The 27,654-nt window shown below is 41.5% G+C and overlaps 1 protein-coding gene across 2 annotated transcripts in view; it reads left to right on the top strand.

Annotated features, from left to right (window-relative positions):
- LOC138158297 (syntaxin-2) overlaps positions 1-8,702 on the top strand; it is a 51,574-nt gene extending 42,872 nt beyond the window's left edge. The window contains exons 10-11 of one of the 2 annotated variants that reach the window (XM_069084497.1): positions 1,528-1,655; positions 6,458-8,702. In XM_069084497.1, the coding sequence (XP_068940598.1) occupies positions 1,528-1,608 (81 nt within the window). In that variant the 3' untranslated portion in view covers positions 1,609-1,655; positions 6,458-8,702. The remainder of the gene's footprint in view (positions 1-1,527; positions 1,656-6,457) is intronic. The other variant, XM_069084527.1, reaches the window with a different exon arrangement.
- The last annotated feature ends 18,952 nt before the right edge of the window (positions 8,703-27,654 follow it).

The raw sequence follows: 27,654 nt of genomic DNA, 5'->3' as shown, positions 1-27,654 counted from the left end.
TAGGAGTAGCAAGTTAACAGTGAGAACGGTCCTGAATTGCTCAGCATGGTCTGGATAGAGCACATTGACTGGGTTTTCATTTTTTAATTGGTCAGGTAAACACAGCCTTATTCATTGGGATCGCTGCTCCTCCCGGCTGCTGAGATACCCGTTGTTGTGCGTTGATTCCACGAATGCTGAGGCAGCTGGACCTGCTGGCTAACGCCTAGAGCTCCAGACAGCTTCTCATTAGCGTCTTAGACTCACTGTTGGTCCTTCTCTAAAATTGGGTGTTGCATTCACAGGCATCCTGTTTAAATTGCAGCATTGCTACTGCAATCCAGTGGAGCTTTGTGTGACCCATACTATATCAGATAGCATTAGCGGTGTGATTGGCTCACACAGTGACCTGGCAGGTAGCGTTGAAGCGTTTAGCCAGTGTTCAGAGATGTGCTCTGTAACGTTAGGCCATTAGAGCCAGATTAAAAGAAGTATAATGTTCCCATAGAGCTTAAGATCACTGCTTACTGTCATCTGCCAGTGGGGTTTGGTCATTGAGGATGCCCCCTCCCTGCTGTGGCTCACCTTCCGCCTATGCCACTGAGTGTCAGGGCCAATCTTCTCTGCCAGGAGGAATCAGCCGTCAAATGGGTGAGGGCAAGAGACTCCAGCCTGTGCAGCTGCAGGCTTCCTTTACTAAGCATTGCTTTTTGTTGAGGTCTTTACAGGTTTAAGGTCGTTATCTTATTTGTGGATAGTGCCATCTTTGTAATGGGCAAGTTTTGTGGATTTTGTAAATGCTTCATTTATTATACTGCATGTAAGGAACAAGTCCTCAGCACATCAATTATTCATTCATTTCCTTTTATTAGCAGTAACACAACATCCTACAGCACTTGTGTCATACATGCCCTTTGAGAATCACTGCCCTGCACCTTAGTAGGTACTTCTCCAAGAAGTACTCTAGCCCATCTGCTGAGGAGCCTCTACAAGCTTAGCCCAGCTGCTCTTGGGGCCAGGAGGACAGTGCCAGCCCTGGGTCGACACTCAAAGCCTTCCCAGCTTGGTCCCACCCTACCCAGTGCCAGCTCTGGGTCCACACTCAAAGCCTTCCCAGCTTTGGGCCCACCCCAGCCAGTGCAGCTCTGGGTCCACACTCAAAGCCTTCCCAGTTTGGGCTCTCCCTACCTATGTGGACATCTACTTTACAAACACAGCCTTTAAGAAATTAGAGTTACTATCAAGCTGCCATGAGTTATCAGAGGACTTTAATGTATCTATCAAATATATAGCCTGGATCTCAGGATAATAGGGATTTAGCGATATTCATAATTGTGGGGCCATTTCTGTGCCTGATGGTCTCACTGTAGCAAATTAATGATAACTTTTTTTGAATTGAGAATTAGGTCAAACAGGGTTAAGGAAGTCATTACGCAGAATTTGAATTGACTTATGTTAGGCCATTGGGTTGTATTAAAATGCAGAAGGGGTCTTAATCCTGAGGCTGAAAATTAATTGTGATATAATCAGCTTACTTTTTTTTGACAGAAAAAGTGGATAATTGTTGCTGTCGCGCTGGCGCTGGCTGCCCTACTTGCCCTAATTATTGGTTTATCAGTTGGCAAATGATGATGTGTGGATAACTGCAGCATGCTTGCCTCTCTGCCATTGCGGCAGTAAGTAACTAATTGACTAACTTTGTTTTTGGTACTTTTTCACTTTCCTATTTTGCCGCAGTAGTGATGATCTCATTGTAGTTCCCCTTTAAAAGTAATGAAAGCCTGGCTGGTGGCTGCTGCCTCACCTATTCCTTTCTAATGCATGGTGCGAATGCTGTCCCCTATGGGTAATTTTTTCTGTCTTTCAGAAATCTGTGCCTCCAAAGTAGTGCATTTGGTCCCAATAATTCACTTTCTAATGAAAGTCATTTTATTAAATGGAATTTTATTATTTTTTTTAAAGGAAGGCTCTTCTGGAGTTTTGCCCCCAAAGCACCTACTTCAATATGATAATAGTAACATTTTTACCATCTATAGTATATTTAGGTCTATATGTAGGTTCTATATTTAGGTGCCTTTAAATCTGGAATATCTTTCATCTTTTTTACACATGAATGTATTTCATTACTTTTTTTGTTGTTAAGGGGTTTCAGTCATGTCCAACTCTTACATGACCCCATTTGGGGTTTTCTTGGGAAAGATACTATAGTGGTTTGCCATTTCCCACTCTAGCTCATTTTATAGATGAGGAAACTGATGCAAACAGGGTTAAGTGACTTGCCCAGGGTCACACAGCTAATAAATGTCTGAGACCAGATTTGAACTCAGAAAGATGAGTCCTCCTGACTCCAGGCCTGGCACTCTTTTCACTGTGCCAGTTAGCTGCTCTGTTTCATTACGTCCTTTAAGAAAATCATAAATATTAAAAAAATATTTAGAACAATACAAAATTTTATTCAGTAGAGGTAAATGGAGGTAATGTTTTAAAGATATTCTAATAATACTAGTTCGTCATTTTAATTCTTTTCTAAAATATATTTTTTTTTAGTTTTCAGCATTCATTTCCACAAGATTTTGAGTTACAAATTTTCTCCCTGTCTCTTCCCTACCCCCCACCCCAAGATAGCCAGCCTACTGAATACCCCTTTCCCCAGTCTTTTCTCTCTTATGTCCTCCCCATCCCCCCCTTACTTTCTTGTAGGGCAAGATGGATTTCTATACCCCATTGCCTGTATATCTTATTTCCCAGTTGCATGTAAAAAACAATTTTTAACATTTGTTTTTAAAACTTTCCCCTCCTCACCCACCCCAACTGGGAAGATAAGCAATTCAATATAGGTTGTACATGTGTAGTTACTCAAAGCATTTCCATAGTAGTTATATTGTGAAAGACTAACTATATTTCCCTCCATCCTTTCTCGCCCCCATTTATTCTACTTTCTCCTTTGACCCTGTACCTTTTCAAAAGTGTTTGCTTCTGACTACCCTCTCTCCCAAACTGCCCTCCCTTCTATCATGCTACCCTTTTATCCCCTTCCCCTACTTTCCTTTAGGTTAAAATACCAATTGAGTATGTATCAACATTTTAATTCTTATAGAAGACAGCAGTTGCAAACCAATTTCTAGTAAGGTTTTACTAACTTCATCATAACTCAAAGAAATAATGTGATGGAATACAAGGTAAATTTCACCTCATTCTTTCATTGCAGGGCAGTTTTTCTGTCCAACCATGATCATTAGAATGGACTTTCATGTGAGAAGTGAAATAAATGATCTTAGAGTTTGCATCTGAAATGAGTAATTTTCCTTTCTTAAGATGTGCCCTTCGTGTGATATATTCTAGTGGCAAAACTCTCCTCATTGTTTTAGCAGCAGGCTAATGCAGTGCTGGCAGCAGGTCCCATTTCTGGCTTTGTTGGAATTTGTAAGAATACTTTTAGTGCACTTATTCAGAATTTCTTGACACTTGATCCGTACAGTTATAGGACATCCTGGCCAAAGCACAGGTGTAGAGTCCATGGAATCTGTGTTTGAATCCCAGCTCTATCACTGGCTGCCCCCAGTGTTACCTCCAGCATTTCAGTTTATCTCCCCGAGTCCTGGATGCTTCATTTATTCAATGAAACTGGGTTAAGGTAGATGACCTCTAGTCTTTTCTCCCCTTAATAAATCCTTTGATCCATGAGAACTCTAGGGAAAGAGTTCCATGTTAATAAGGGAATCCTTGTGTTCTGTTGTTTTTCTCCAAAGGAGTTTTCCTAAAATGTGATATCTCAAAAGAGTTTCTCAGTTTGTGGTCTATGCCAGCTGTTCTCAAAGTGTGGTCTGGAGACCCCTGTACTCATAGACCCTGCATCTATGAGGTCAAAACTATTATTATAATGTTGCTAAGATACTTTACTTTCTAGTGTAGTAAATACCAATAGTTGTGACTCACATAAACAAAAGCTCTTTGCGGGGTCCTTGGTAATTTTTAAGAATGTAAAAGGGTTAGGGCAGCTAGGTGGTACAGTCAGGAGGACCTGAGTTCAAATCCGGCCTCAGACATGTAACACTTGCTGTGTGACCTTGGGCAAGTCACTTAACCCCAATTATTGCCCGGCCTTCCCCCCTCCAAAAAGCAAAAAAAAAAAAAAAGAATGTAAAGGAGTCTTGAGACTAAAACAATTGATAAGTCCTGGCCCATATTCATAAAATAGTTAATTAAGTATTAACTACATTTTCAAGATCAAGGCAGCATTTCCTAACCAGTGTAGAATTAATCCTAAGAACCACCCACATTTGTGTAAAACATCTATAGTTGGTCAGCATTTAGTTTTAAAGAGTGTTGTTTCAGAAGTTAAACTCTTAACTCTGGCCAGATGTTTCACCAGAGCAAGAAAGCATGGATGAATAAGTATACTTCTAACAAAAATACTGTAAAAACACCAAATACATCTCACGTTTGTTTGTGAAGAACAGAAGAAATTTGTCTTTTTACAAAATTATTTAGACTTGATACAAAGTGAAATGTAAATCTCTAGGCACAAAGGTTAAGCCCAAGTATTACTCTTGGAGCTGTAAGCAGAGGATGAGAACAGAATTTTTGTCAGATGCATTCACAGTGCCTGAGTGCTATTGGAGAGATTCACAAGTCACTCAGAAGAGCACCTCCTGTTCTGATCTGCCTTGTCCTTCTCGTAGAGCAGGGCTTCTTCAGCTTTTTCCACTCACTACCCCTTTTTGCATTTTGGCAGCCTTCACTGATGTTGCATGGCCTGAAGGTATGTGCAGTGCAAAGTACCCATGCTGTGTGTTCAGAGCCAAGGCTGCAGTGAAGTTGCTAGACACAGCTTGGGCAAGCATTGCCAGAAACACCTTGGATTCATTATGTGTTTGATTTTGAATTAATTTCTTTGTTGCATGTTTAAAAACCTTTTACTGTTGCCAGATTTTTCACGACCCCATGGGATTGCAACCCACAGTTTCAGAAGCACTGATATAGACCATTTGCTCTATGCAGAGGATGGTATGTGGTATTGGAGGAGAAAAAAAAAAGATGAAGAAAATTGATTTCTACCCCTGAACGATTAACAATCTTCAAGGGGAGACAAAATGCATACATATAAAACAGTGGAGTACTTAGAAATAATAGAACTGAAGGTCAAACTAGTTGGGTAAATTCTTATTCCCAGATTTGCCATGGAAAGTAGATAGGATGGAGTAAATCTAGAAGGCAGGCTAACTCTATGAGAGGAGGGCTTCCTGGACTTTGAAGGAGATGAGAGCTATGCATTGTTGGAGGAGGGAATGCATTTCAGTTAACAATGAAATACAGACTTAATAATGCAGAGAAGGTACAGTCAGACAACAGGATAGATCTGGATCTTAATGGAACAGCTGGGGAAAAATTCTCAGTTGGTAAAAGTATATTCAAGGGACTTGTGAACAACTTGAAATTTCAGTGAGAAAGAGATGAGGCCTAAGGAGCCCCCAGGCCACTCCTGGGAATGGAGGTTGGGGTGTAGTCATTGATGGAAGAGGCCATTTTGTGCCTTGGCTCTTGTGTTATGAAGTTTGGTACCCTTCAAATGCTGATATGTCAGTTTCAATTCACCAAAAACGTTTTATGTGCTTTGTGCAAGACCCTGAGAGAGGAAGAGGAAGAGGTTTCTACTTCTGAGGAACATCCATTCTGTAGAGTATGATTTCTAAAAGGAAAGGGGAGATCCCACAGTATAACAGACTTTTGGCCCATGAATCCTCTTTCCCTTCATCCTTTGGGAAGTGCTGCAGCTTGTAGCCAGAGATGGATGGGACTCAACTTACAAGGCAATAGTCCCATGCTTGGCACATTTTACTTAAAGGAAAACAGTTTTAACCTAAAAATCTGATCAAATGGGTATATTTACAACCAAATTCGGCAGTATTTGGCAAATTAAATAGAAACCCATTGAAGGCATTAAAAAATGTCTTGTATAACTAGGTGGAAGCATTTTCTAGACTGTTTCATCATGTTAGGTAGAAAGCATTTATTAAGTAAACCATCATAGACATCACAGATTGTTGTACCAGATAAAATAGAGGTCATAAACAAAATAGGAGAAAACTTCAAGCAGTTTTTAGGTATTAAAACGTAGAAAAAGTCCATTTTTGTCAGATATACACACACAGAGTATGAGGGTGAGCCATTATGAACACAAATATTCATTTTGTATTGTAATGCATGCATTAGGGTATTCCTAAGATAATAGTACTCAAACGGACAACTTTCTATATTCCTGACGTGAAGCTTTTTAGAGATCTGCTTAAATATACCTTACTTACTGCTTTTCTTGTTTTGACATCATTATTTTTCGTTGTTCTTGGTACTGAACCTGTATTCCACAGCATTCTAGCCAGATGTCAGAGAGAGTGACACTTGTAGTTTGTTTCCTTTTGATGCAATCCATTTTTGAAATAATTTGATAAATTAACTGAGGTTTTTCTTTATCTTACAGAAAATGATGTTCATAATTATTTGTGTCATTATTTTGCTTGTGATCCTTGGAATTATCCTAGCAACAACATTGTCATAGCAAATGCATCTCAGGAGCTAATTATCTTGGAGCTTCAGAGCACATCCGTGGTGAAACCCACACCCCGCCTTTTCACGGATGAGCCACACATGTTGAGACAAGTGGTATTCATGCTGCCGTCTTATGATTAGTGACTTCAGGGGGAAAACTCCAGAGAGTGATGTGCACAGAATCGACTGAAGGAAACGGGATAGATGTCGTGAGTTAATCACAAGTATCCTATGATTGTAAATAACAGACACCAAGAATTGGACAATGGAAAACGTGCTTTAGTGGCCTTAAAATAAGGAATGATTGAAGACTTCAATTGTTGACATTTCAGTGTTAAATTAATATGAAGTTTAATTAGGAGTACATGCTGTTATGAAGCAGTTGGGTTCCAGCTCTGTGACTTCCTTTCCCCTACCACAGCTTGTGTGTGCTCATTAAGAGAAGTTTTTCTACTATGTTTATTCATGTTTATTTCTTGTTGGCAAAATAATTCTAATTATCCAAACAAGTCTTTTGTAAAATGTCGACAATTTTAATATATTAACTTAATACATTAACATCTTTCTTTATCCTATTTTTATATGTTAAACATTGCCTTTGTATAAAAGCTTCATTTAATTTTTAATCCATCTTTGTACAGTATCCTTAAGTAAGTTTGTTAATAAAGGACAGTTGCCATCATCATCAAAACAATGGACACAAAACACCCAAATAGTAATTCAAGTGCCTTCTGTTATTAACTAATAGCAAATCTTGTTATTAGCGATTTACAAATTAATTCAAGGTGATTTTAACGCCCTCTAGAAAAGTCTAGATTATTGTATTTAACTCTGCTTCTTCCTGTTTTGTTACCCAAGATAATAAATTAGTTACTACTCTGTAAAGATAATGGTTCGTTTTCTTTGTTCATTATTTACCTGTTCCCCTGGTTTGAAAAATTCAGATTGAAATGGAAATACAGTGAAACCACCAGACAGGGGGAGCAGATCTAAGAAATGATCATTTTCTTTGCCAGTGAGATCATTTCCCTGCTTATTTGGATCTTAGAGTGCTGGGTATGCTTATGTCTGATGTCCTGCAGACCTTTGATCTTTTCAAATTTTTTGAAGTTTACATGACTCGATTTCAAGGCCTGGAGTCTCATTACTTAGATTACATTCTTTGGATTTTTCTCAGTATGAAGGACTGCTGGTGTCTGAAGTGGGTGAAGTGTTATTGCTGACCACCAGTTTCACGTTAGAGTAAATGTTTAGAGCGTTTCCAAAGGATGGTCAGCTTGTGCGATGGGGCAGGAGAGTCACTTGTGACTGTCGGTGGATATGGGCTTCTTTCCCAGATGTTTGTTTGAATGTACGTGGAGTTAGTTGCATTTGTATAGACTGTAAGATGAAAGTATGAGTGTACAATAGTTTACCATGAAATGGCTAAGGTCAGGTTTCTTTCTTCAATACAATTATGCATTTCATTCACATTTTTGAGTATATTCTCAAATATGTCTTCTTCATTCTATAGTACTGCTTTTTGTTTGCTTTTTATACACGATTGTACATTTTGGAATTAATGACTATCTTTAAACAGATGCGTCAAAGTGCAATATGTTTATTAATCTAACATATATTTTGCCCTTTGGATATTTGTATACTAAGCTTCTCCAGCTAGAATCCTTGTCAGTGAAATTGTTTTTTATGGGCTTTTGTACATTTGTCAGAATTATGTACAATTGTAGAACTTTGTAATATTGAACAACCCAACTGTCTGTGCCTTCAAGTCCTGGTTCTTCTGCGCCTGGTCACATTGGAACTTTGCATTCATAATAATTCTCATTCTGGTGGTATCTTTCTGACCTCATTTGAAGTATTGGATTTTTTAAAAAAAGTTTTTATGTTTGAATTAATAGAAATTATCTTGATTTATTTTTAGATATTTAAATCAATTCATAGATGGCACACTAATGTACACAAATCACTTTTACTTATTTGATATTAGAATTTTAGAATTTGTAGATTTCTTTGTGACTTTTTGTAGTTTGCATTGTTCCCTTAATGTTGCATGTTCTAGTAAAAAAAAGTTCACAGAGGGCCACACAGGAAATTTATGCTTGCATTCTTATTTCTGGAAAATTCTATGGGAAAAATATTTTATTGCATCTGCATTAATAAATTATGTTAAAGAAAAATGCTTTTGTCTGTGGCTATTATTACATATTTGGAAGTTAATAACAATGGAGAGAGCCCTAGGTTTGGAACAGGAGCTGGGCTGGAATCTAGTATCTGCTTCTGACTACTTGTACCAACTAGGACATGTCACTTCTTTGGCCTTAGTGTCCTTATTTGGACAGTGAAGGGTTTGGACCAGTGGTGGGGAACCTGCTGCTTCTAGCTAAAAAATCTGCAATCTTCGGAATTTATGTTTTTGTTTTTATTAATTTTAAAATATATCCATGAGCCTTTAAAATGCTTGTGCCTAATACCACAACTGCAACTCATTTGGGCTTCCTTGCTAAGGGATAATTGGTTTATGGAGAGTTGGGTCATGAAGTGTCAAGCTCGAAGACCACCCAGCAAGAAGCCCTATTAAAATGTAACTGGGAAACATTTGACAAAGTAAATAAAAACAGTATAACATAGATAATGTTAATTTGTGGCTTTCCAAGTCGGTATGGGGCTGGCAGGGACCTGCTTTCTGTTTGAGTTTGACACCCTTGGTGCTCATGGGTGATATCTCGGGTGAGATGTATGTTTGATTGGAAGCTGCAGAAGAGAGGATGAACTCCCTGCTCTGGAATTTTCACATCAAAGAAGACAGTGACATATTTTGGGTTCTTTTCAGAAATCTTGTTACCTCCAACCTTCCCCAGATTCGTTGGGACTGGATCCCAGGAAAAAAGGCAGCGAGGTGAGGCAGTGGCTAGAAGACTGGACCACTTTGTGTCAGGAAGACTTGAATTTGAATCCTGACACATGCATTTACTTGCTGTGTGACCCTGGACAACTCATTTAACATCTTTAAGCCTCAGTTACTCCATCTGTGAAGTGGGACAATAATAGCACCTCCCTCATGGGGTGACTGTGAAGACCAAACTAGACCATGTGTAAAAAGCTCTTTGCAAATCTGAAAGCATTTTATGTAAATGCATAGTTCTACATTAGACCATTTTGGTGCTTAAACATTTGTACCAGAAGTCATTGGCCTTTGGAGGTACTGTTGAATCTCCCGTGGTTCTTGAATTTTTCTTAGCATTGCCATCTTAGTCTGTAGTCTGATCCGTGCCTGAATAAGCGTCCTGTCTACCCCATACCCCAGTGGTGATCAGGCTCTTCCTTGAAGACTTCCAGGGAAGGCAAATTCACTACTATCTCAGGAACCCATGCCACCTTGAGAGAGGTGGTTTTTTTTCTTTGTGTGTTTTCTCCTGAGGTCTAGCCTAAATTCACTTCTGTGCATAATTTACCCATTGCTCCTCCCACTTTCTGGAACCAAGCAGAACCAGTCTCATCCCTCTTCCCCATTTTGAAAAATCAGGACAACGGTTGCCCCTCTCCTGTCTTGTAAACTTCCTTCGTTTTCCATAGCCTTTCAAGGTCACTGTGGCTTGGTCATCAAAACTGCCGGTTCTTTTAATCAAACCAAGTCAACAGGCGTTTATTTAAATTTTTTAAAAATAATATTGTTTCCCTAATTACTCATGAAAACAATTTTAAACACCTTTTTTAAAGTTGAGTTCCAAAGTCTATTCTTCTCTCCTTACCTCCACCTTCCCGGAGACAGTAAGCAATCTGATATGTTGAACATGTGCGATCTTGTAAAGCATTTCCATGTTAGTAATTTTCAGCAAGCATTTATATTAAGCACCTTCTGTGTGCTAGGCATTGTCCTAGTGCTGAGGATTCAAAGAAAAGCAAAAAATAAAGACAAAAACGTTGTCTTTCTCCTTAAGGAGTTTAGTGTCTAATATGGGGAGATATCATGAAAAAACTCTATATAAACAAAATATGTACAGAATAAATTCAATTAGTATTTTGTTGTTGTTGTTGTTTGTTTTTTTGGAGGAGGGAAGGCAGGGAAATTGGGGTTAAGTGCCTTGCCCAAGGTCACACAGCTAGTACATGTTAAGCATCTGAGGTCAAATTTGAACTGGGGTCCTCCTGACTCCAGGGCTAGTGCTCTATTCACGGTGCCACCTAGCTTACCTGAGGCATTAGTATTAAGAGGGATTGGGAAAGACTTTTTACAGAAAGTGAGATTTTAGCTGGGACTTGAAGGAATCCAGGGAAGCCAGGAGGCAGAGAGGAGGAGGGGGAGCAGTCCAGTCATGGGAAACTGCCAGAGAAAATGCCTGGAGGTGGAAGATGGAAGTATGGCGTGTGAGCAGTGGCTAGGAATTGCAGAGTGCAGTGGAATAAGGTGTAAGGCTAGAAACTAAGAATAGGGGCCAGCTTTTGAAGGGTTTTAAAAACCAAACAGGATTTTCTCTCTGATCCAGGATGTAATAGGGGACCACTGGAGTTCATTGGGTAGAGGGTCTGAGGCCTGAGAGCTGCACTGTTAATAGTCCAGTGGATGGATTGGAGTAGGGAGAGACTGAGGCAGGCAGATCCACCAGCAGGCTTTCGTAGGTGTTCAGGCAGATGATGAGGACCTATACCATGGCAGTTACAGGAGAAAAGGGGACATTATACAAATGATATTAGAAGAAATCAAATTGATGGGCTGTAGCAACTGATTGGGTACAGGTCAGGGGAGTGGGGCACAGAGTGAAGATTCAAATATGGTGCATGGGTTATTAAGTTAATAAGCTTATTAACTAAGAGGATGGTGATGTCCTCCATAGAAATAGGGAAATTGGAAAGAAGGTTTTGGAGGAAAGGTAGTTGAATTTTTGACATGTTGAGTTTAAGATGTCAATGGGAAATCCAACTTGAGATGTCTTTTGGACAGTTGGTGATGTGAGATAAGTGCACCTGACCATTAACAGCATAAAATGATAATTGAATCCATGGGAACTGATGAGATTACCGAGTGAAATAAAAGAGGGAGAAGACAAGAGGGCCCATGATGTGTCCCTGTGGGACACCCAAGGTTGGTAGGGATGATTTGGATGAAGATTCACAAAAGGACACAGGTAGGAGGAAAATCAGGGGAGAGTGGTGCCCTAAAAACCCAGAGAGGACAGAATATCAAGGAAGAGAGGGTGATTAACAGCATCACATGCACAGAGGTCAAGAAGGATGAGGACTGAGAAAAGACCACTGGATTTGGCAACTAAGAGATCACTGGTACCCAAAGATACCGTTTACCTGGGCCTGGTAATGAGCTCACCAGGGGTAGTTTGGTGCTCCTGGTGACTTAGCTTGGATAACCGCTCCCCATTAGCCATTTTTGTTCAGTTCTTTCCAGTCTAAAGACCATTCTCCTTGGCAATAAAAGTAGAATCATCATTTATCATTAGTCATTAGTGTCCCATCCACCCCAAATATTTCTTCCCTCCTTATTATTTAACATTTTTGTTTGGAAATTCCAACATCATGGAAAGTATTTTGTCAAAACTAACATTAGAAAAAGAAAAAAATAAGAAAAAATTCCAGCAACATGGAATGTATTTTGTCAAAACTAACATGAGAGAGAGAAAAAGAATGAGACAACCTAGTCCAAAGTCATTCAAGGCCAAGAATATCTAGATAAAAATTTTGAATGTCTCAGAAATATAAAAAAAGGAACCAACCTGAACCGAATCATTAGGTTCCTTGTTCATGTTTTTCAAAGAAAATTAAAATAAGGAATTTATTTTTTGGTGGAGTGAGGAGGTAGGTGGATTTTGTCCCATTTACTTAGTTGGTTTAGGGCAATGATATCAACTCAGAAAGGTAGAGGAGCACTGAACTGGGTAGGTCATATATTGACTTAGAAAACCACACTTTAACATTATATATGTTCTATTGTAGTTTATTTATTTTGTTAAATGATTCCCAATTACATTTTAATTTGGGAGTGTTGCCTGGCAGCATGTTCAAGTGGACACCCCTGGTTCAGAGGACTCCCCACGTGGGAATCCTCTCCTCCCCCCGCCATGCAGATCAATTCAGTTGCCTGGAACACTGACATTCAAGACACTTGCTGGTCATCATGTAGATACCATCCCCCCCCCCCATGTTTCATTAAGAACAGACTCGTATCTTTCCTAAAATTTTGAAAATTGCAGATTAGAAAAGACTATAAACTCTACGGTGTGGGCCTCTTTTTTTCCTCATCTAGACAACGAGGGGGTTGGATGTGCTGATCTCTAAGGTTCCTTTGAGATTAAAATCTTATGATATCGGGCTGGGAGAAGGAGTGAGAGTTTTGGGGGGAGGAATTTTGTTAGGTGTTGGGGGGAAAATACACTCAACAGGCTTATTTTAGAAAATCATTCTGGTGAGTGATAAAAGAATAGCCACAGGATATTTAATAAGGATTGGCCTTCTGGAAAAGCTTCAGAAACAGCTATGAGCTGGTATTAAATGTGCTCTGATGTTCTTCAATGTGACTCATGTGCCAGGCTAAATATAAATACAAATATTCAGGGACTCTTCGCCGACTGGGGTCAGTGGGCCAATCCTTGCACCTGGGAAGCAGCTCAGGTGTTTTTTTTCCTTCCCCTACGTATGGTGATTGGTTCCTTTGCTACGAAGTCACTGGCTGTTCTACTCTAGAGAACACAGAAAAGCAGGCTAAGTCTGAGCGAGCAGAACGGCCTCTACTAAGAGAAAACCGGAGTCTCCGAAGTCAAGCATCCTTAAGAAAAAATGTAGCTCCTGAAAACAAAAGGCAGCCCTCCAGTACTGGGAACACAAGTGTCACATGGGCGTTTAATTTTGTTGTTTTTGTTAGTTGTTGGGGAACAGGATCGGTTTTACAAGGGACAAAATGGACTGGGTGACTACCAACAGGCCTCAACAGAGAGCTGTTACTTTCTTGTTGAATGCTGATTTTTAGCATTTTTGGTCACATTCAGCGGTCAGCGAAGGGTTGATTGCAGTGGGATACTGAGCTGAATTTGGCAGCTAGTGGTCTCTTTGCAGTTAGGAGTGGTTATGGATATTGATTGGATTTGTTCAGAGTGACCAGGAAGAAAGACCAGCAGCTAATTTAATTAATGTGACATCCTGCCATCCTATTACTCTGACTGTTGGGTCTTCTCTTTGTAGAAAGCAAAATTGGTTGAAGACATGACCAGATCTGTAGGCAATCCAACCACAGTATATTTGCTTTATGGAATGGACCAGTTCTGAGAAAGTTGTGTTTTAATTTGATTGTTTTTTGCCCAAAGAAAATCGTTTGATGTACGCTTTTGTAAAGTGGCTCTTTCTTTTGTCAAGTGAATAAGAACTCTTGATGTAATTTTGAGGCCTTGTTGGGTTTGAAAAGTCAGAGGAGGACTGGAACTCAGGTCTTTCCTGATTCCAATACCATGTTCTTTCTGTGACCCTAGCACTGTCTTCCAATCTAAAATCCAAATCTCTGATCTAAGATTGGTGGTGTCATCTCAAACAAGCAATATCAACAGGTGTCCAAGCTCCAAACAAGGGTTTCCCTGATGTGCACAGATGAGTTTTTGGAAAGGACATGCTCTAGCTCAGGAGTGGGGAGCCTGTGACCTTAAGGTCACATATGGCCCTTTAGGTCCTCAAGTACGGCTCTTTGACTGAATCCAGACTTCACAATTAATCAGAGGATTTGTTCTGTAAAACTTGGATTCAATCAAAAGGCCACACCCAAGGACCTAGGAAGGCCACAATGTGTCTAGGCTGCAGGTTCCTCACGTCGGTTCTGGTTTTTGTGTCTGAAGATCTGGATTCAAATCCTGCTACTTCCTACTTGTGTGACTTTGAGTAAGTAACTTATCCAAGCCACTTGTGAATGGATTGAATTAAATCAATGTTAATTCAATTCAACGGGCATCTTTAAACATCTGGTAAATGTATGGAAGGCACTGGGTCAGGCAATCACGTTAAGTCGGTAAGCATTTCATAAAACGGCTACAGTGGGCCAGGCACTGTGCTGTGCATGTGGAAGGATACAAGGACAAGGAATGACATGATCCCTACTCACCAAGAGCTTCAGTTCTAAATATTGAATAAGTGAAACAACAAAATCCCGTCTGCCCAAACAAAAGTTGGTTGACAATTGTTTTGGTAAGGAAAAGATGGGGGTGTTAAGCTCAAATCGAAATGTGTTCAGTCATTTCAGTCGTGTCTGACTCTTTGTCACCCCATTTGAGGTTTTCTTGTCAAAGATACTGGAGTGGTTTGCCATGTCCTTCTCTAGCTCTTTTGACAGATGAGGAAAAATTTTAGTCTGGTTCAGTTACACTTAAGTGTGGTGGGCCATATACTGTTTGCATGTTTGACATCTCTGGTGTGGGGTATAAAGTCCAAACCAAATCATTTCTTGCCCTCGAAGAGCTTATGTTCTACTGGGAGAAGAGCCTTCAGTAGGGGAGGGGACATAACACAGAACAAGTGAAAATGATGAAGGGAACATGAGGCAAGGGAGAGCCCTGACAATTGTGTGTGTGCTGAATCAGGGCATGGGGGGATCAGGCAGCACTTGAGGTGTGCTAGAACACCTGAGCTGAGTGGAGGCGGAGAGGAAGTTGGGATTCTGTTTCAATCACAGAGGCTAGACTGTGCTAAGTCAAAGAGACAAAAAGTGTTCCGTGTCTTAGACTACAAGATGTAGTTTCTATCCTAAAGTATACATGTGCATTTGGTTATGATTTATACTGAGGAAAAAGGAGTACACATTGAAGCTTTCCCGAACATTATCTTTTTTTATAAAAGACTTTTTCTAGAGTTAATTATTTTTAGTTGTAATACAGATGACGGGTTGAAAACAGTATTGTTGGCTTTCAGTGGGGGTGGCTGTGGGCTGGGGGTGGGTTGTACTTGAGTGTTTATACCATCAGTTCTCTTAGCACCCCCATCCAGTCGGCAGGGTTCATCACTTGGGTCTTATGCCTGACTCCTCACTCTTCCTCACCTCACATATCCAATCATTTGTCTTTCCCAAATTCCTCCTTCCCTCGACCGCACCTACCACCTTAGTTCAGGCCCTCATCACCTCTTTTAGATTATTATAACTATCTGCTAATTGGTCCACCTGCCCCAAGTCTTTTCCTTGCCCTAGGCCACTTTCCATATTGTTGCCAAAGTCATTTTCCTTAGGAGCAGAAATCACCACACCACTTTCCTACTCTATAAATTCCAGGGGCTCCCTATTGCCACTAGAATCAATCAATCAATCAACTAGTCTCCCTTGTTTAGCCATTAGAGCCTTTCACAACTTGTCCACAAACAGAATTTCCAACTCTGTTCTTTAAGGAGGAGATTCCATTTCCCATCTTTGTTACTTTGCATTGACCATCCTCCTTCCTCTCCTCTGCCTTATACAATCCCTCTCCCTTCAAGACATAGGCCAAGTGCCACCTTCTTCATGGAGCCTTTGCTAGTCCTCCCAGATGCTCCCCTGTGTACTTAATTACAATTTATTCTCTTTATAGTTAGACACTATATACTTGTAGTAACGAGAGACCCAGCCCTGCCATTGCACTTATTCATGTGTACATGTTGTTTCCTCTTTTCTATTTGTATTCCTAGTGTTTGGCACAATACTTTGATCATAAGTCTTAAATGCTTTCCTCATTTATCATTCATCCGTTCCCCTTTAGACGTCCTTGTGAGTAGGGATTATTTCATTCTTTGTACTTGCTGCTTCCAGTGCCTGGCAGACAGTGGGTCCTTAATAAATACTGATTGAATGATTGATTGATTCTTGCTCAACATCCTAATTGTCTAGAGGCAGGCTTGTCTGAAGGGGTCTGTGATTTAATTTATGAAGTCTTGGGTGAGATATGGATGTAGAAGTTCTTCCTAGGTTTTCTCAGTGGAAGGAAGAAGTCTGAAATATAATAGGAAAAAACAGTGAACGTTGACGGATATGAAGAATAAAGAGATGTACACCCCCACTGAACTGAAATTAGAAGTTAAGACTATTTCAGGAGCAGAAATGTAACAGGGTGTGGGGGGCAGTGGATCTTGAATCTTGTTTAGGGGGAATCCTTTTCAAGAGCTTTTTAACTAAGTCTCTTGGAGGGGGGAGGGGAGTGAGGTGAAGAGAGTGCAGAAGGCCCATGGGAAAGCATCATTTAAATCATAAAACTAGAGAGAAAAAGCATTTTTCATTTCATATTTTTGTCTCTGTGGTTGCTCAGCTGTTGTTCAGTCAGTCATGTCCAACTTTTTGTGACCCTATGGACCATCCTGTCTATGGAGTTTTCTTGGCAAAGATACTGGAGTGGTTTGCTATTTCCTTGTCCAGCTCATTTTATAGATGGGGAAACTGAGGCAGACAGGGTAAAGTGACTTCCTTAGGGTCACATACCGTGTTTCCCCGATAATAAGACACTGTCTTATTAATTTTTTTGGAAAGAAAAACACCAGAGGGCTTATTTTCAGGGGAGGGCTTATATTGTCCTGCCTCAGCTCTCCTCCGCAGCACTGCTCTCAATGGCGCCAGCAAGCAAATCACTGGGGAAGAAAAGGATGACGTGCTCACTGCTGCAGCTCTGATTGGATGCAGCTCGGAGCGTGGCGTGCGTTTCACGGGGGGGGGGGGGGGGGGGGGGGGGGGTGGCGAGGGGGTGGTAATGTAGAATGGGGCGCAGGGGATCACCTTCACTACAGTAGCAATCTCAATAGGGCTTATTTTCGGGATAGGTCTTATTATCGGGGAAACACAGTAGCTAATAACTGACTGAGGCCTGATTTGAACTCAGGAAGATGTCTTTCTGACTCCAGGCACTGCACCCATCACTAAGCTGCCCTATATATAATGAGTGTAAATGGAAGTTAATATGAAAAGGGAAGGAATTAGTTGCTGGAGGGTCAGGAAATGGCCTCCTGTGGAAGGTGGGATTTGTTAAGTGAGTTTCTTGAAGGAAGCCAGGGATAATTAAAGGTGAGGAGGGAGCTCCAAGCATGAGGAACAGCTGATGTAAAGGCAGAGATGGGAGGTAGAATGTCCCTTTGTGTGAGCGATAGTAAGGCCGGCATAGCTGGATAGTGGAGTTCTTGGATGGGAGTAAGGTGTAAGAAGTCTAAAAAAAATGGGAAGGAACCAGGTTCTGGAGAATTTCAAATGCCAGAGGAGATTTTATGTTTGATTCTGGAGATAATAGGAAGTCAGTGACTGGGGGAGTGATGTGATCACACCTGTATTGACAGTTGAAGGAGGGTGGGTTGAAGTGAGGAGAGACTTAGCAAGTAGACCTATTAGAAGACCATTTAAATAGTCAAAGCAAGAAGTAATGAAAACCTTAATTAGGGTAGTGTAGGTGGGAGGGAGAGGGCACAGTTGAAACAGTTATTATGTAGGTAGAAATACTAAGATTTGACAACAAATTGTATATGTAGGATTAGTGAGAAGTGAGGAGTTGAGACTGACCTTGAAATGGGTTACTATTCTTCCTAGTAACAGGGAGTTCTAAAGAGTGGGATTTTGGGGAGAAAAGGTGATGATTTATATTTTAGACATGATATATTTGATTTACCCTGCGATATCCTGATGAAGTTTAAAATTGGTAATATTGGACCATAGCTCAAGAGATAGCCCAGGGATGGAGGTAAAGATCTAGCTAGGGAGAGTTTCCACAGAGATGATAATTGAACCCATGGGAACATGATGAGATCACCAAGTGGCATAGGATAGAGGGGAAGAGAAAAGTGACCAGGGACAGTCTTGGGAGATGGGTGTCCACTATAGTGGTCATGACTGATGAAGAATCAGCAAAGGAGAATGAAGAGGAGAGGTCAGACATGTCGGAGAGAACCAGAGGAGGATCATTGCCAGGAACATCTGGAGAGGAGAGATCATCCTGGTGAAGGGGGTGATGAACAGTGTCAGAGACTGCAGAGAGATTAAGGAGAATGAGAATTGAGGGGAAAACCCCCCTAAAGATTTGGCCATTAAGAGATCAGTGGTGATTCTGGAGAGACTAGTTCCTATTGAATGGGCCAGATTTTGGAGGATTTAAAAGAGAGTGATAGAAGAAGGGGAAAAAAACCACCAAACTCTGTCTTCTTTCCTTTATTAGCTTGACAGAACGGCCAATCAGTGCTTGGGTTTGAATTATATGGTGCTGGAAATAGCCGCATAATAATTATAGCTAACATTTACATAGTGCTTTAAGGAGCGCAAGATGATTTACAAATATTATCTCATTTTATCCTCACAACAGCTCTGGGAGATAGGTGTTGTTATTTCCCCCATTTTACACATGGGGAAACCGAGGCAGACAGAAGTTAAGTGACATTTCCAAAGACACACAGCTAGTAACTGAACTCAGGGCTTCTGACTCTAAGTCCAGTGTTCCCTCTCCTCTACCACCTAGCTGTCACTTTGAGAATAAGGATTAACAGCTTAAATCCTAGAAATATTTATTGAACGATTATAGGACAAGGTGGACATCACAGTCATGTGGTCCATTCCCAGCCATGCTAACAGGGTAGCTCCCCACTAGAATGTAAGCTCCCTGAGATCAGGGCTCGTTCCACTTCTGTTCCTGTATCCCTAATGCTTAACCCAAAGCCTGGAATTTTATAATTTCTCATTAATCGGTTGACCCTGGGCCCTAGCTTCCTGTGCTGCTGGGATATTCTGAGAATCATCAAATGTGTCTCAAGACACTGCCCTACCCACTTCCCTTTTTTAAGCAACTGTCTTTGAGTCTTACTGGGAATGGAAGCCTCCATGAAGGCAGTATCAAAGAGTCCTGATCATTAGGTACAGTGATGATTGATCGGTCTAAAAAAAACTCACATTCTTGAACCTTGTACCCTTATGGCTACTCTCTATTAGGCCTATGGGCAGTACATATCACGATTCCTATGCCAGTGAGTAGAGGTGGGATCCTTTCCTTTTGGGCTCTGGAAAGCCCAATGGGTACATAAATCAACAAGATGAACAGGATGTAAGTTCTACCTAAGAGAAATAATGTATGTAACACCACCCACCCATGGACCACTTTAGTGTTGGGCATGGGTTCTAGTAAGTCTGTCTCAGACTGAGTTCCTGATTTATCTGTCCTGAGATGGCCTTAGGCCCATCTTTAAGCTGAATCATCAACACTGGATCTTGGGGGATGAATGAAGGAGAGAGAAGTGGCATATGCCTGTCTTAGAAGGGGAAGAGAGTGGGAGCCAGGGGAGACTGGTTTGCAGGGAATACAAACTTAAGCCTGGAAGCAAAGCTGAAGGTCTGCTGTTTGAATCTACCCTAATTTAGGATCATACACTGACAGGTGGAAGGGGTTTTAGGGGGCATCTAACCCCCATCATTTCACAAATGCAGAGACTGAGGCCCAGAGTGGTGTAGTTATTTTAATCAATCACTAAGCAGTTGTTAAGTTCCAAATATGTGCTAGGCATTGGGTTAAGCACTAGGAAAATCAAGATAGAAGTAAAACAGACTTTGCCCTCAAGAAGCTTACACTCCAATAGACAACATTGGCATACAAGTATATAGGCAAAATGAATGCAAGGTAGTTGTGGGAGGTTGGGTGGGCACTCCCATCTGAAGGAATGAGGAAAGGTTTCAATAGAAGGTAGGGTCTGAGCTGTCCTGAAGGACACCAAGTATTCCAGTGGGGAGGAAGAGTGTTGCAGATACAGGAGACAGCCATCTCGCAAAGGCATGGAGATGAGAGGTGGGGTGACCTGTGCTAGAAACAGAGAGTAAGCTGCCATGACTGGTCCTTGTCCAAGGTCTCACAGATGATGTGGGTAGAACCCAGGTTCTGTGATCTTAGTAATAAAAATAACAAACGTTTACATAATGTTTTCCATATCTTGTCTCATTTGGTCCACACAACAACCCTGTGAGATAGGTGCTGTTATTATCACCTTCATCTTACAGATGGGGAAACTGAGGCTGAGACTTGCCCAGGGTCAAACAACTAGTGAGTATCTCAGACAGGATTTGCTCTAAGACCTGTTGATAGTATGATATGCCATGAGGAGCATTCAGCAACCCCTTAGTCCCTTCCCTAAGCCTGTGGTGGGAAGGTGCTGCCTCGATGAAATCCCTAGGGCACTTGATGCTGCAAATGCCGCATATTTCCTATGTTGTCAGTGCTCTGAAATGCCACCGGCAGCTTTCAGGCGTCCACGCTACAATGCATTTAAAAATAACTTTGCCGAGTCAACTCCAGTGAGGCATCTTGGCCGATGTATTACTCATCGCAGAAGCAGCTGTCAGATTGTGAACTGGGCCTGCGTTACCCTGTTAGGAGAGGGATACAGGGCTGCTTTTGGTTGTCTAAATTTCATCTATCTCATAGATATCATCTTGGCTAGGTTTCAGATCTACTCAACAATAAGCAAAGCAATTTCCTCCATTGCCAGGTGTAACAAGTAGGCTCTGGTTCACTCTCTCAGAGGAAGGCTTTTTCATATCAACCCTCAGGGTTATGCAGAGGAATCTCCTTTCCCAATGCCATCGACTTGAGCCCCCACCAGCGTTCCCCCCCATTGTTAGGGCCAGTTACTAGTGTCCCATTTCCATTTAACCATTTGACATCAATTAGTCTTTATAAAGCCATATTTACTTCAAATATATAGAAAGAACAAACAAGCATTCCCCGCTCCAACTTTCATGGTCTGCTGTCCCCTAGCAGCATCTTGGCCTCTGGGGGAGTATAAGCTCAAAATTTAGCTCACCTCCTACCTAGCATTGGTCCCACCAAATTCAGACATGTCATGGTTGTTTCTACTGGAAGCTAGAGTCTTGAAGGTCACTCCTGAAGATTGTTCCTTGGAGCAACGATGCTTCATTGGCTTCAGAGCTCAGCCTGGATTCCAACTCCCAGATTCCTGTTGCTCTCTCTCCTGACTGTTCAAATTCCCAAGGTCAGAGACTAGACTCCTTTCTCCTAGAACAGGAAAAAAGGGAAAGCCAAGGACTGAAGCCCATTTCTCAGGAACCGTAGGGCTTCATAGGGGAGGAAAACCCAGGGGTATTTCCCCTTACAGCATAGTCTCTCACCAGATACTCATGGGGAAGGAATCCCTGGATGAAGCCAAAGTAGTTAGAGCTGACTCAGGCCTTTAGAGGATGCCAATGATTCCAGCTACGCAGCCAACTGAACAAGGCTCCTCCCAGCCATATGGCCAACCAACCAGAACCAATTATCAAACGTGTACACATTGACAGATAATGAAAAAGATGAGGCTGACTATGCTCTTCAGTCTCTCCAAGACACATTCCTCTTGCAGTAAAAATAATATCAGATTTGGAATCCAAGGACCTGGGTTCGAATCCCTGTCTGCTCCTTAGTAACTGTGTGACTTTGAATGAGTCTCTTTCCTCTTCTGAGCCCCTGTTCCTCATCTGTAAAATGAAGAATCTGGAGTAGATGACCTCTCTGATCCCTCTCAGCTTTGGGACACAAATATAAGAGGGACCTCTTATTACTATTATGTTTATTATAATTGTATATCTATGTATTATATGATTACATGTATTTAAATTATCATGTTATTATAGCATACTCAAGGGGATTATAATTTACCAGAAGTACATACAGGACATGTATACATATATGTATGTATATACACACATGCACAGTGATTTTGGTGAATCTCTAACATCTGGGAGGTCTCTTAAAGGAGGTAGCACTTGACCTCAGAGGGAAAGCACTAACAATAAAGGGGACTGGGAAAGGTGAGCTGTAAGAAGTGAGATTTTAGTTGGAACTTCAAAAAAGCCAAGGACACAGGACGTGGGGATGAGAAGGGAAGGTGGACAGGGCAGGTGGACAGAGAAAATGGCCTAGAGGTGAGAGATGGAGGGTCTTGCTTGTGGAATAACCAGGAGGCCAGTGTCACTGAAAAGTTAATTGGGGACATAAGCAAGTAAAGGGCAGCTAGGTACCCAGAGCATTGGGTCTGGAGTCAGGAAGACCCATCTCCCTGGCCTCAGACACTTACTCACTGTGTGACCCTGGGCAAGTCACTTCATGTTTTGTTTGCCTCAGTTTCCACATCTGTAAAATGAGCTGGAGAAGGAAATGGCAAACCCTCTAGTTTCTTTGCAAAGAAAGCTCCAAATGGGGTCATGAAGCATTGGACGTGACTGAAACAACCGTACAACAAATAAATAAGATATAGAAAGACTGGAAAGGGCAGCTAGGCAGCTTAATGAATAAAACTTGGCCCTAGAGTCAGGAGGACCTGAGTTCAAATCCAGCCTCAGATACTTACTAGCTATGTGACCCTGGACAAGTCACTTAACCTTGACTGCCTCCAAAAAAAGACTAGAAAAGGGGAACAGGTTCTGAAGGGCTTCAGGTATGTGGCAGAGAATAATGTGCAATCATCCTGGAATGCAATCCAATAAACCTTTACTAATTGCTTCCTATGTGCCAGGTACTGTCCCAAACACTATAGATAAAATTAATAAAAAGACAGTCCCTGCCCTCAAGGAGCTTATGATCTAAAGGATGTAAAGAGACAGATGAGGAAAGATTTAAATGCCAAACAGGGGAAGGAGTTTATATTTTATACTTCAGAGGCAGCTAGATGAGGGCTAGACTTGGAGTCAGGAAGGAAGAAAACAAGCATTTATTAAACACCTACTATATGCAAGGTACTTTACACATTTTATTTCAATGTATCCTCACAACAGTCCTGGGAGGTAGATGCTACGATTATCTCCATTTTTCAGATGGGGAAATTGAGGCAGAGGTTAAGCGACTTGGCCAGAGTCACACAGTTAGTCTGAGGCGGAATTTGAGCTCTGATCTTCCTGACTGGAGTCAGAAAGCTAAGACTCAGGAGACTGTGCAGCTGTCTATTGTGCTTTGCAAACCTTAAAATGCTAGTCATCATTAGTACTGAGAGGTGTCCTGGTACAGTGAAGGAGCTTCAGACTCAGAGGACTCAAGCTTGAATCCCAGGTCTGCCACTAACAACCTGCTTGATTTTGAGTAAGACACTTCCCACCCCTGGGCCTCAGTTTCTTAAAATTAGGTGAAATGGTTCACCTCTAAGGCCCCTTCCTTCTCTAAACCTTCAACTTTACCATGTGGGTCAGCCTGTTTTCTCTTCTGTAAAGTCAAGGGAAGGATAGCTCTGCCCTCTCAGGGATGTTGCAGGGATCAAATAAGTTCATGCGTGCAAGAAGCTTTACTTGAGCTGTTATTATCACAGAATCATACACACATAGACTTAGAACAGGAAGGGCTATATAGCCCTACCACATCATTTCACAGCTGAGGAGACTGAGTCTCAAAGAAGTTAAGTCAAAGAATCATAGCATCATCTATCCACTAATCTAGGAGGAAACCGAGTCCCAGAAAGGTTCAGGGACTTGCCAACTTCACACAGGTGGTGACAGTTAGAGTTTGGGAAAGGTGAGCCCGTGCCCGCTGACTCCAGAACCAGACCTCTTGGACAGGCAAAGGTCTGACTAAATAGCCTCCGATGTCCCTTTCACTTCTGACAGTGTGCGGTTCTCATGGTTCTAAAAGACAGGGAGGATCCCAAATCTGAACCAAGAGGAAAGAGACCCCATGACCCTATTTCAGTTCATGAACGCCGCTTGTAACACCGTGGTGGCCCTGTTTTTCCCCACTTAGTTTTAGAAGACTCATGACAGCTCTTGCTTCTCCAGATGGGGTGGAGGAATGAATAGTTTCCTGATTTGACACATCCTCAGGCAGTTTGCCTCAAAAAAAAGTCTTTGACGATAAGCAGGGCTAGAGAATTTCATCACTGGAAATACAGGGCTAATAATGACTGAATTATAATTTTGATTATAAGAAGCTGGCAGGAGCCTCTCATTGCTGAGGCACAGACAAGTTAAGTAAGCTATCCAGGGTCACACAGATTATTAGTTATTATTATCTACAATAATAATAGCATTTATACAGCATTTTAAGGTTTTCAAAGTACTTTACATATGTTATCTCATTTGGTCCAACAAGCCTATAAGATAAGAACTAATAGATCTTGTAATATAGATAAGGTATAGATATAGTAGATAAGATAACTGAAGCCAAGAGAAGTTAAGTGACTCTCCCAGGATCACACAAATTAATAATAAAAACAACAACAATAATAATAGTCAGCAGTGGGGCGGCTACATGGTGCAGTGAGTAGAGCACTGGCCTTGGAGTCAGGAGGACCTGAGTTCAAATCCGGCCTCAGACACTTAACACAAAAATTAGCTGTATGACCTTGGGCAAGTCACTTAACCCCAATTGCCCTGCCCTTCCCCCTCCAAAATAATAGTCAGCATTTATATAACACTTTAATGTTTGCAAAGTACATTGTATATGTTATGTCATTTCATCATCATGCTCCCGACAATCCGGAGAGGTAGGTGCTATAATTTTCCCCATTTTACATTTGAGAAAAGTGACGATGAGAGATTTTCTGTAACTTGCCCAGGATCGCACGGCTAGTCAGTATCTGAGAGCAAGATTTGAACACAGTTCTTCCTGAGTCTGAGTTCAGTGCCCTATGCACTATTACAGGCTGCCTCAAACAAAGTCTTTTCTCCTGTGTCCCTCAGACTTCTTTTCTCTAGGCTAATCAATTAATCAATCAATCAATCAGCACACTCTATTAAGTCTGTGCTAGGTGCCACACATCTGCTAAGCACTGAGGCAGAACAGGCAGGTTTTTTTTTTATTTGTCCTCACCTGGTAAAGTCTCTGGTCTTCTGACCATCTTTCTCACTCTCTTCTGCATGTATCTGTCTTTCCTAAACTGTGAAACCCAGACTTAAATGCAATATGGACATGTGGTCTGCATGAAATACACCATGTATGGTGGAACTCATAAACTATGTTTTGGGTGCTGTGCTGCTTTTAATGGAACGTAGGATAGTATTTAGGCAGCAAGGTGGCTCAGTGCATAGAGTGCTGGTCCTGGAATCAGGAAGACCTGACCTCAGACACTCACTAGCTGTATGACCCTGGGCAAGTCACTTAACCTATTGGAGAAGGAAATAGTAAACCATTTCAGTATATTTGGGGACAGCTAGATAGCTCAGATTACCCAAGTTCAAATCTTGTCTCAGACAATGGCCAGGTGACCCTGGGCAAGTCACTTAGCCCTATATGCCTCAGTTTCACCATCTGCAAAGTGAGCTGGAGAAGGAAATGGCAAACCACTCCAGTATCTCTGCCAAGAAAATCCTAAATGGGGGCATGAAGTATCAGACACAACAGAATAACAATAAGAAAGAATAGTATCTGTTTGTTTGGGGATGCCATGTCACACTTTTGTCTTGTAGTAAGTGGGTAGTACACTAACCAGTTCCCTTCCCTCCCCCCATCCCATGTTGCCATAGTTTTAAAATTAATTTTTTGTTGATATCTTTTGTTCTTAATCACCTACATTTATTAATGTATGCCTCCTCCCACCTTCCAGAGGGCAATCCCTTAGAACAAAGAATAAAAAGTAAGAGAAGACAATTCAGCAAAACTCACCACCATGTGGGAAAAAAACTCTGACATTGTCTGTAGTATTCCATACCCATAGGCACCCACCTCAGACAGGAAGGAAGGAATGTACTTCCTTGAAGCTCTCCTCTGGGGCTAAGCTTGGTTGGCATAATTTCTCAGCGTTCAGCATCTATTGTTTTGTGGTGGTTCCTTTCTACTTACATTGCTGTAAATTTCGAGTGTATTGCTATAATCGTTGAATACATTGTTTTTTCCCTGGTTATGCTTGCTTTGCATTGCATCAGTTCATTAGTCTTCCTATGCTTCTCTGTCTTCATCATATGCAGTGTTTCTCCCAGCAGGATATTATTCCATTACATTCACACACCACAACTTGCTTGGCCAATCCCCAGTCGATGGGTTTCCAGATCTTTACTCTCCTGAAAAGTGTTCCTATAAGTATTTTGGTATGTATGGTTCCTTTCTTTTAATAATTGACTTCTAGCAATGGGACCCCTGGACATAAGAACACTGGTTGAAGGAAGCAGGATGCTTAGCTTGAAAAAGGAAATTTCCTCAGGAGGAAAATGATAGTTTTCTTTGAGTTTTGAGTGACTGTCACTTAAAAGAAGGATCAGATTTTTTTTTCTTTTGGGTCCCAGAATGCATAGAACTGGGAGAAATGCAAAGAGGTCTATTCGAGCTTGATGTCAGGAATTTCCCAATAACAAGAGGTAGCTCAAAACAAAGCAGGCTGCCTCTGGAGTTGGTGGGCTTCAATTTACTGGATGACTATTTTTCTAGTGGAGACTGGCTATGGTTGGACTAGGCGGACTGAATGGTTTTCAATACTGAAGAGAGAACATTGCCTTTGAAGGGAGAGAACCTTGGGAAAATCATTAACCTCTCTGTTCCTCATCGGCAACATTAGGAGGATTACACTAAATAGCCTTGAAGGCCCCTTCTAGAAGCAAATCTAAGCTATGATACCACACACTCCCCAGTTTTCTAACTTGGACAGGGATGAAAATGGACTCAGATTCAGATCAATCACTGAATATTTATGTAGCATCTGCTATGTGACAGAAACTGTCAGGTGTTAGGAATGCAAACCCTTCCCTCCCCACCAAAGAAATGAAGTGAGGAGCTTACATTATGTTGGAGGAGGCAGCATGTGCAGGGGAGGGACAAAGGGGTAAAGTGGGAGTGAGAAGATCTGGGTTCGAATTCTGCTTTTGATGTTTGTCTGTCTGCCTCAGTTTCCTTATCTGCACTTAAATTAGAGGTCCTTTCCACCTCTAGCTCTGTGACTCTAGATATCTCATATAAATATATAAAGAATAAGTACAAGGTGGTTAGGGACGGAAGGCACGGGCAGCTGGGCTATCAGGAAAGCCATGACACATTTCTCTGAATGGCTTGGGGGGAGGGAACTCACTGCCTAGATGGGCGCTGGCAAACAGATATCCTCGGCTTTGGAGTCTAATGGGTAGTCTTCAGATAGCAGCTTCTCCCACCCGTGTGGATGTGGGCAGAATCATGTGCTCTCCAAGAAAACTCCTGTCCTGTACCTGACATTTCTCCTGTCCCCAGGAGCTCCACAGACTTCCCCACTGGGCTGACTCTTATCACTCTGAGGGCA

This window comes from Petaurus breviceps, unplaced genomic scaffold (assembly GCF_028583685.1).
Source record: "Petaurus breviceps papuanus isolate PSGF00001 unplaced genomic scaffold, PetGlider_PUasm1.0 101, whole genome shotgun sequence".
In the NCBI taxonomy this organism is placed as follows: domain Eukaryota; kingdom Metazoa; phylum Chordata; class Mammalia; order Diprotodontia; family Petauridae; genus Petaurus; species Petaurus breviceps.
The sequence above is the reverse complement of the archived record's forward strand: the minus strand, read 5'-3'. Positions and strand labels throughout refer to the sequence as shown.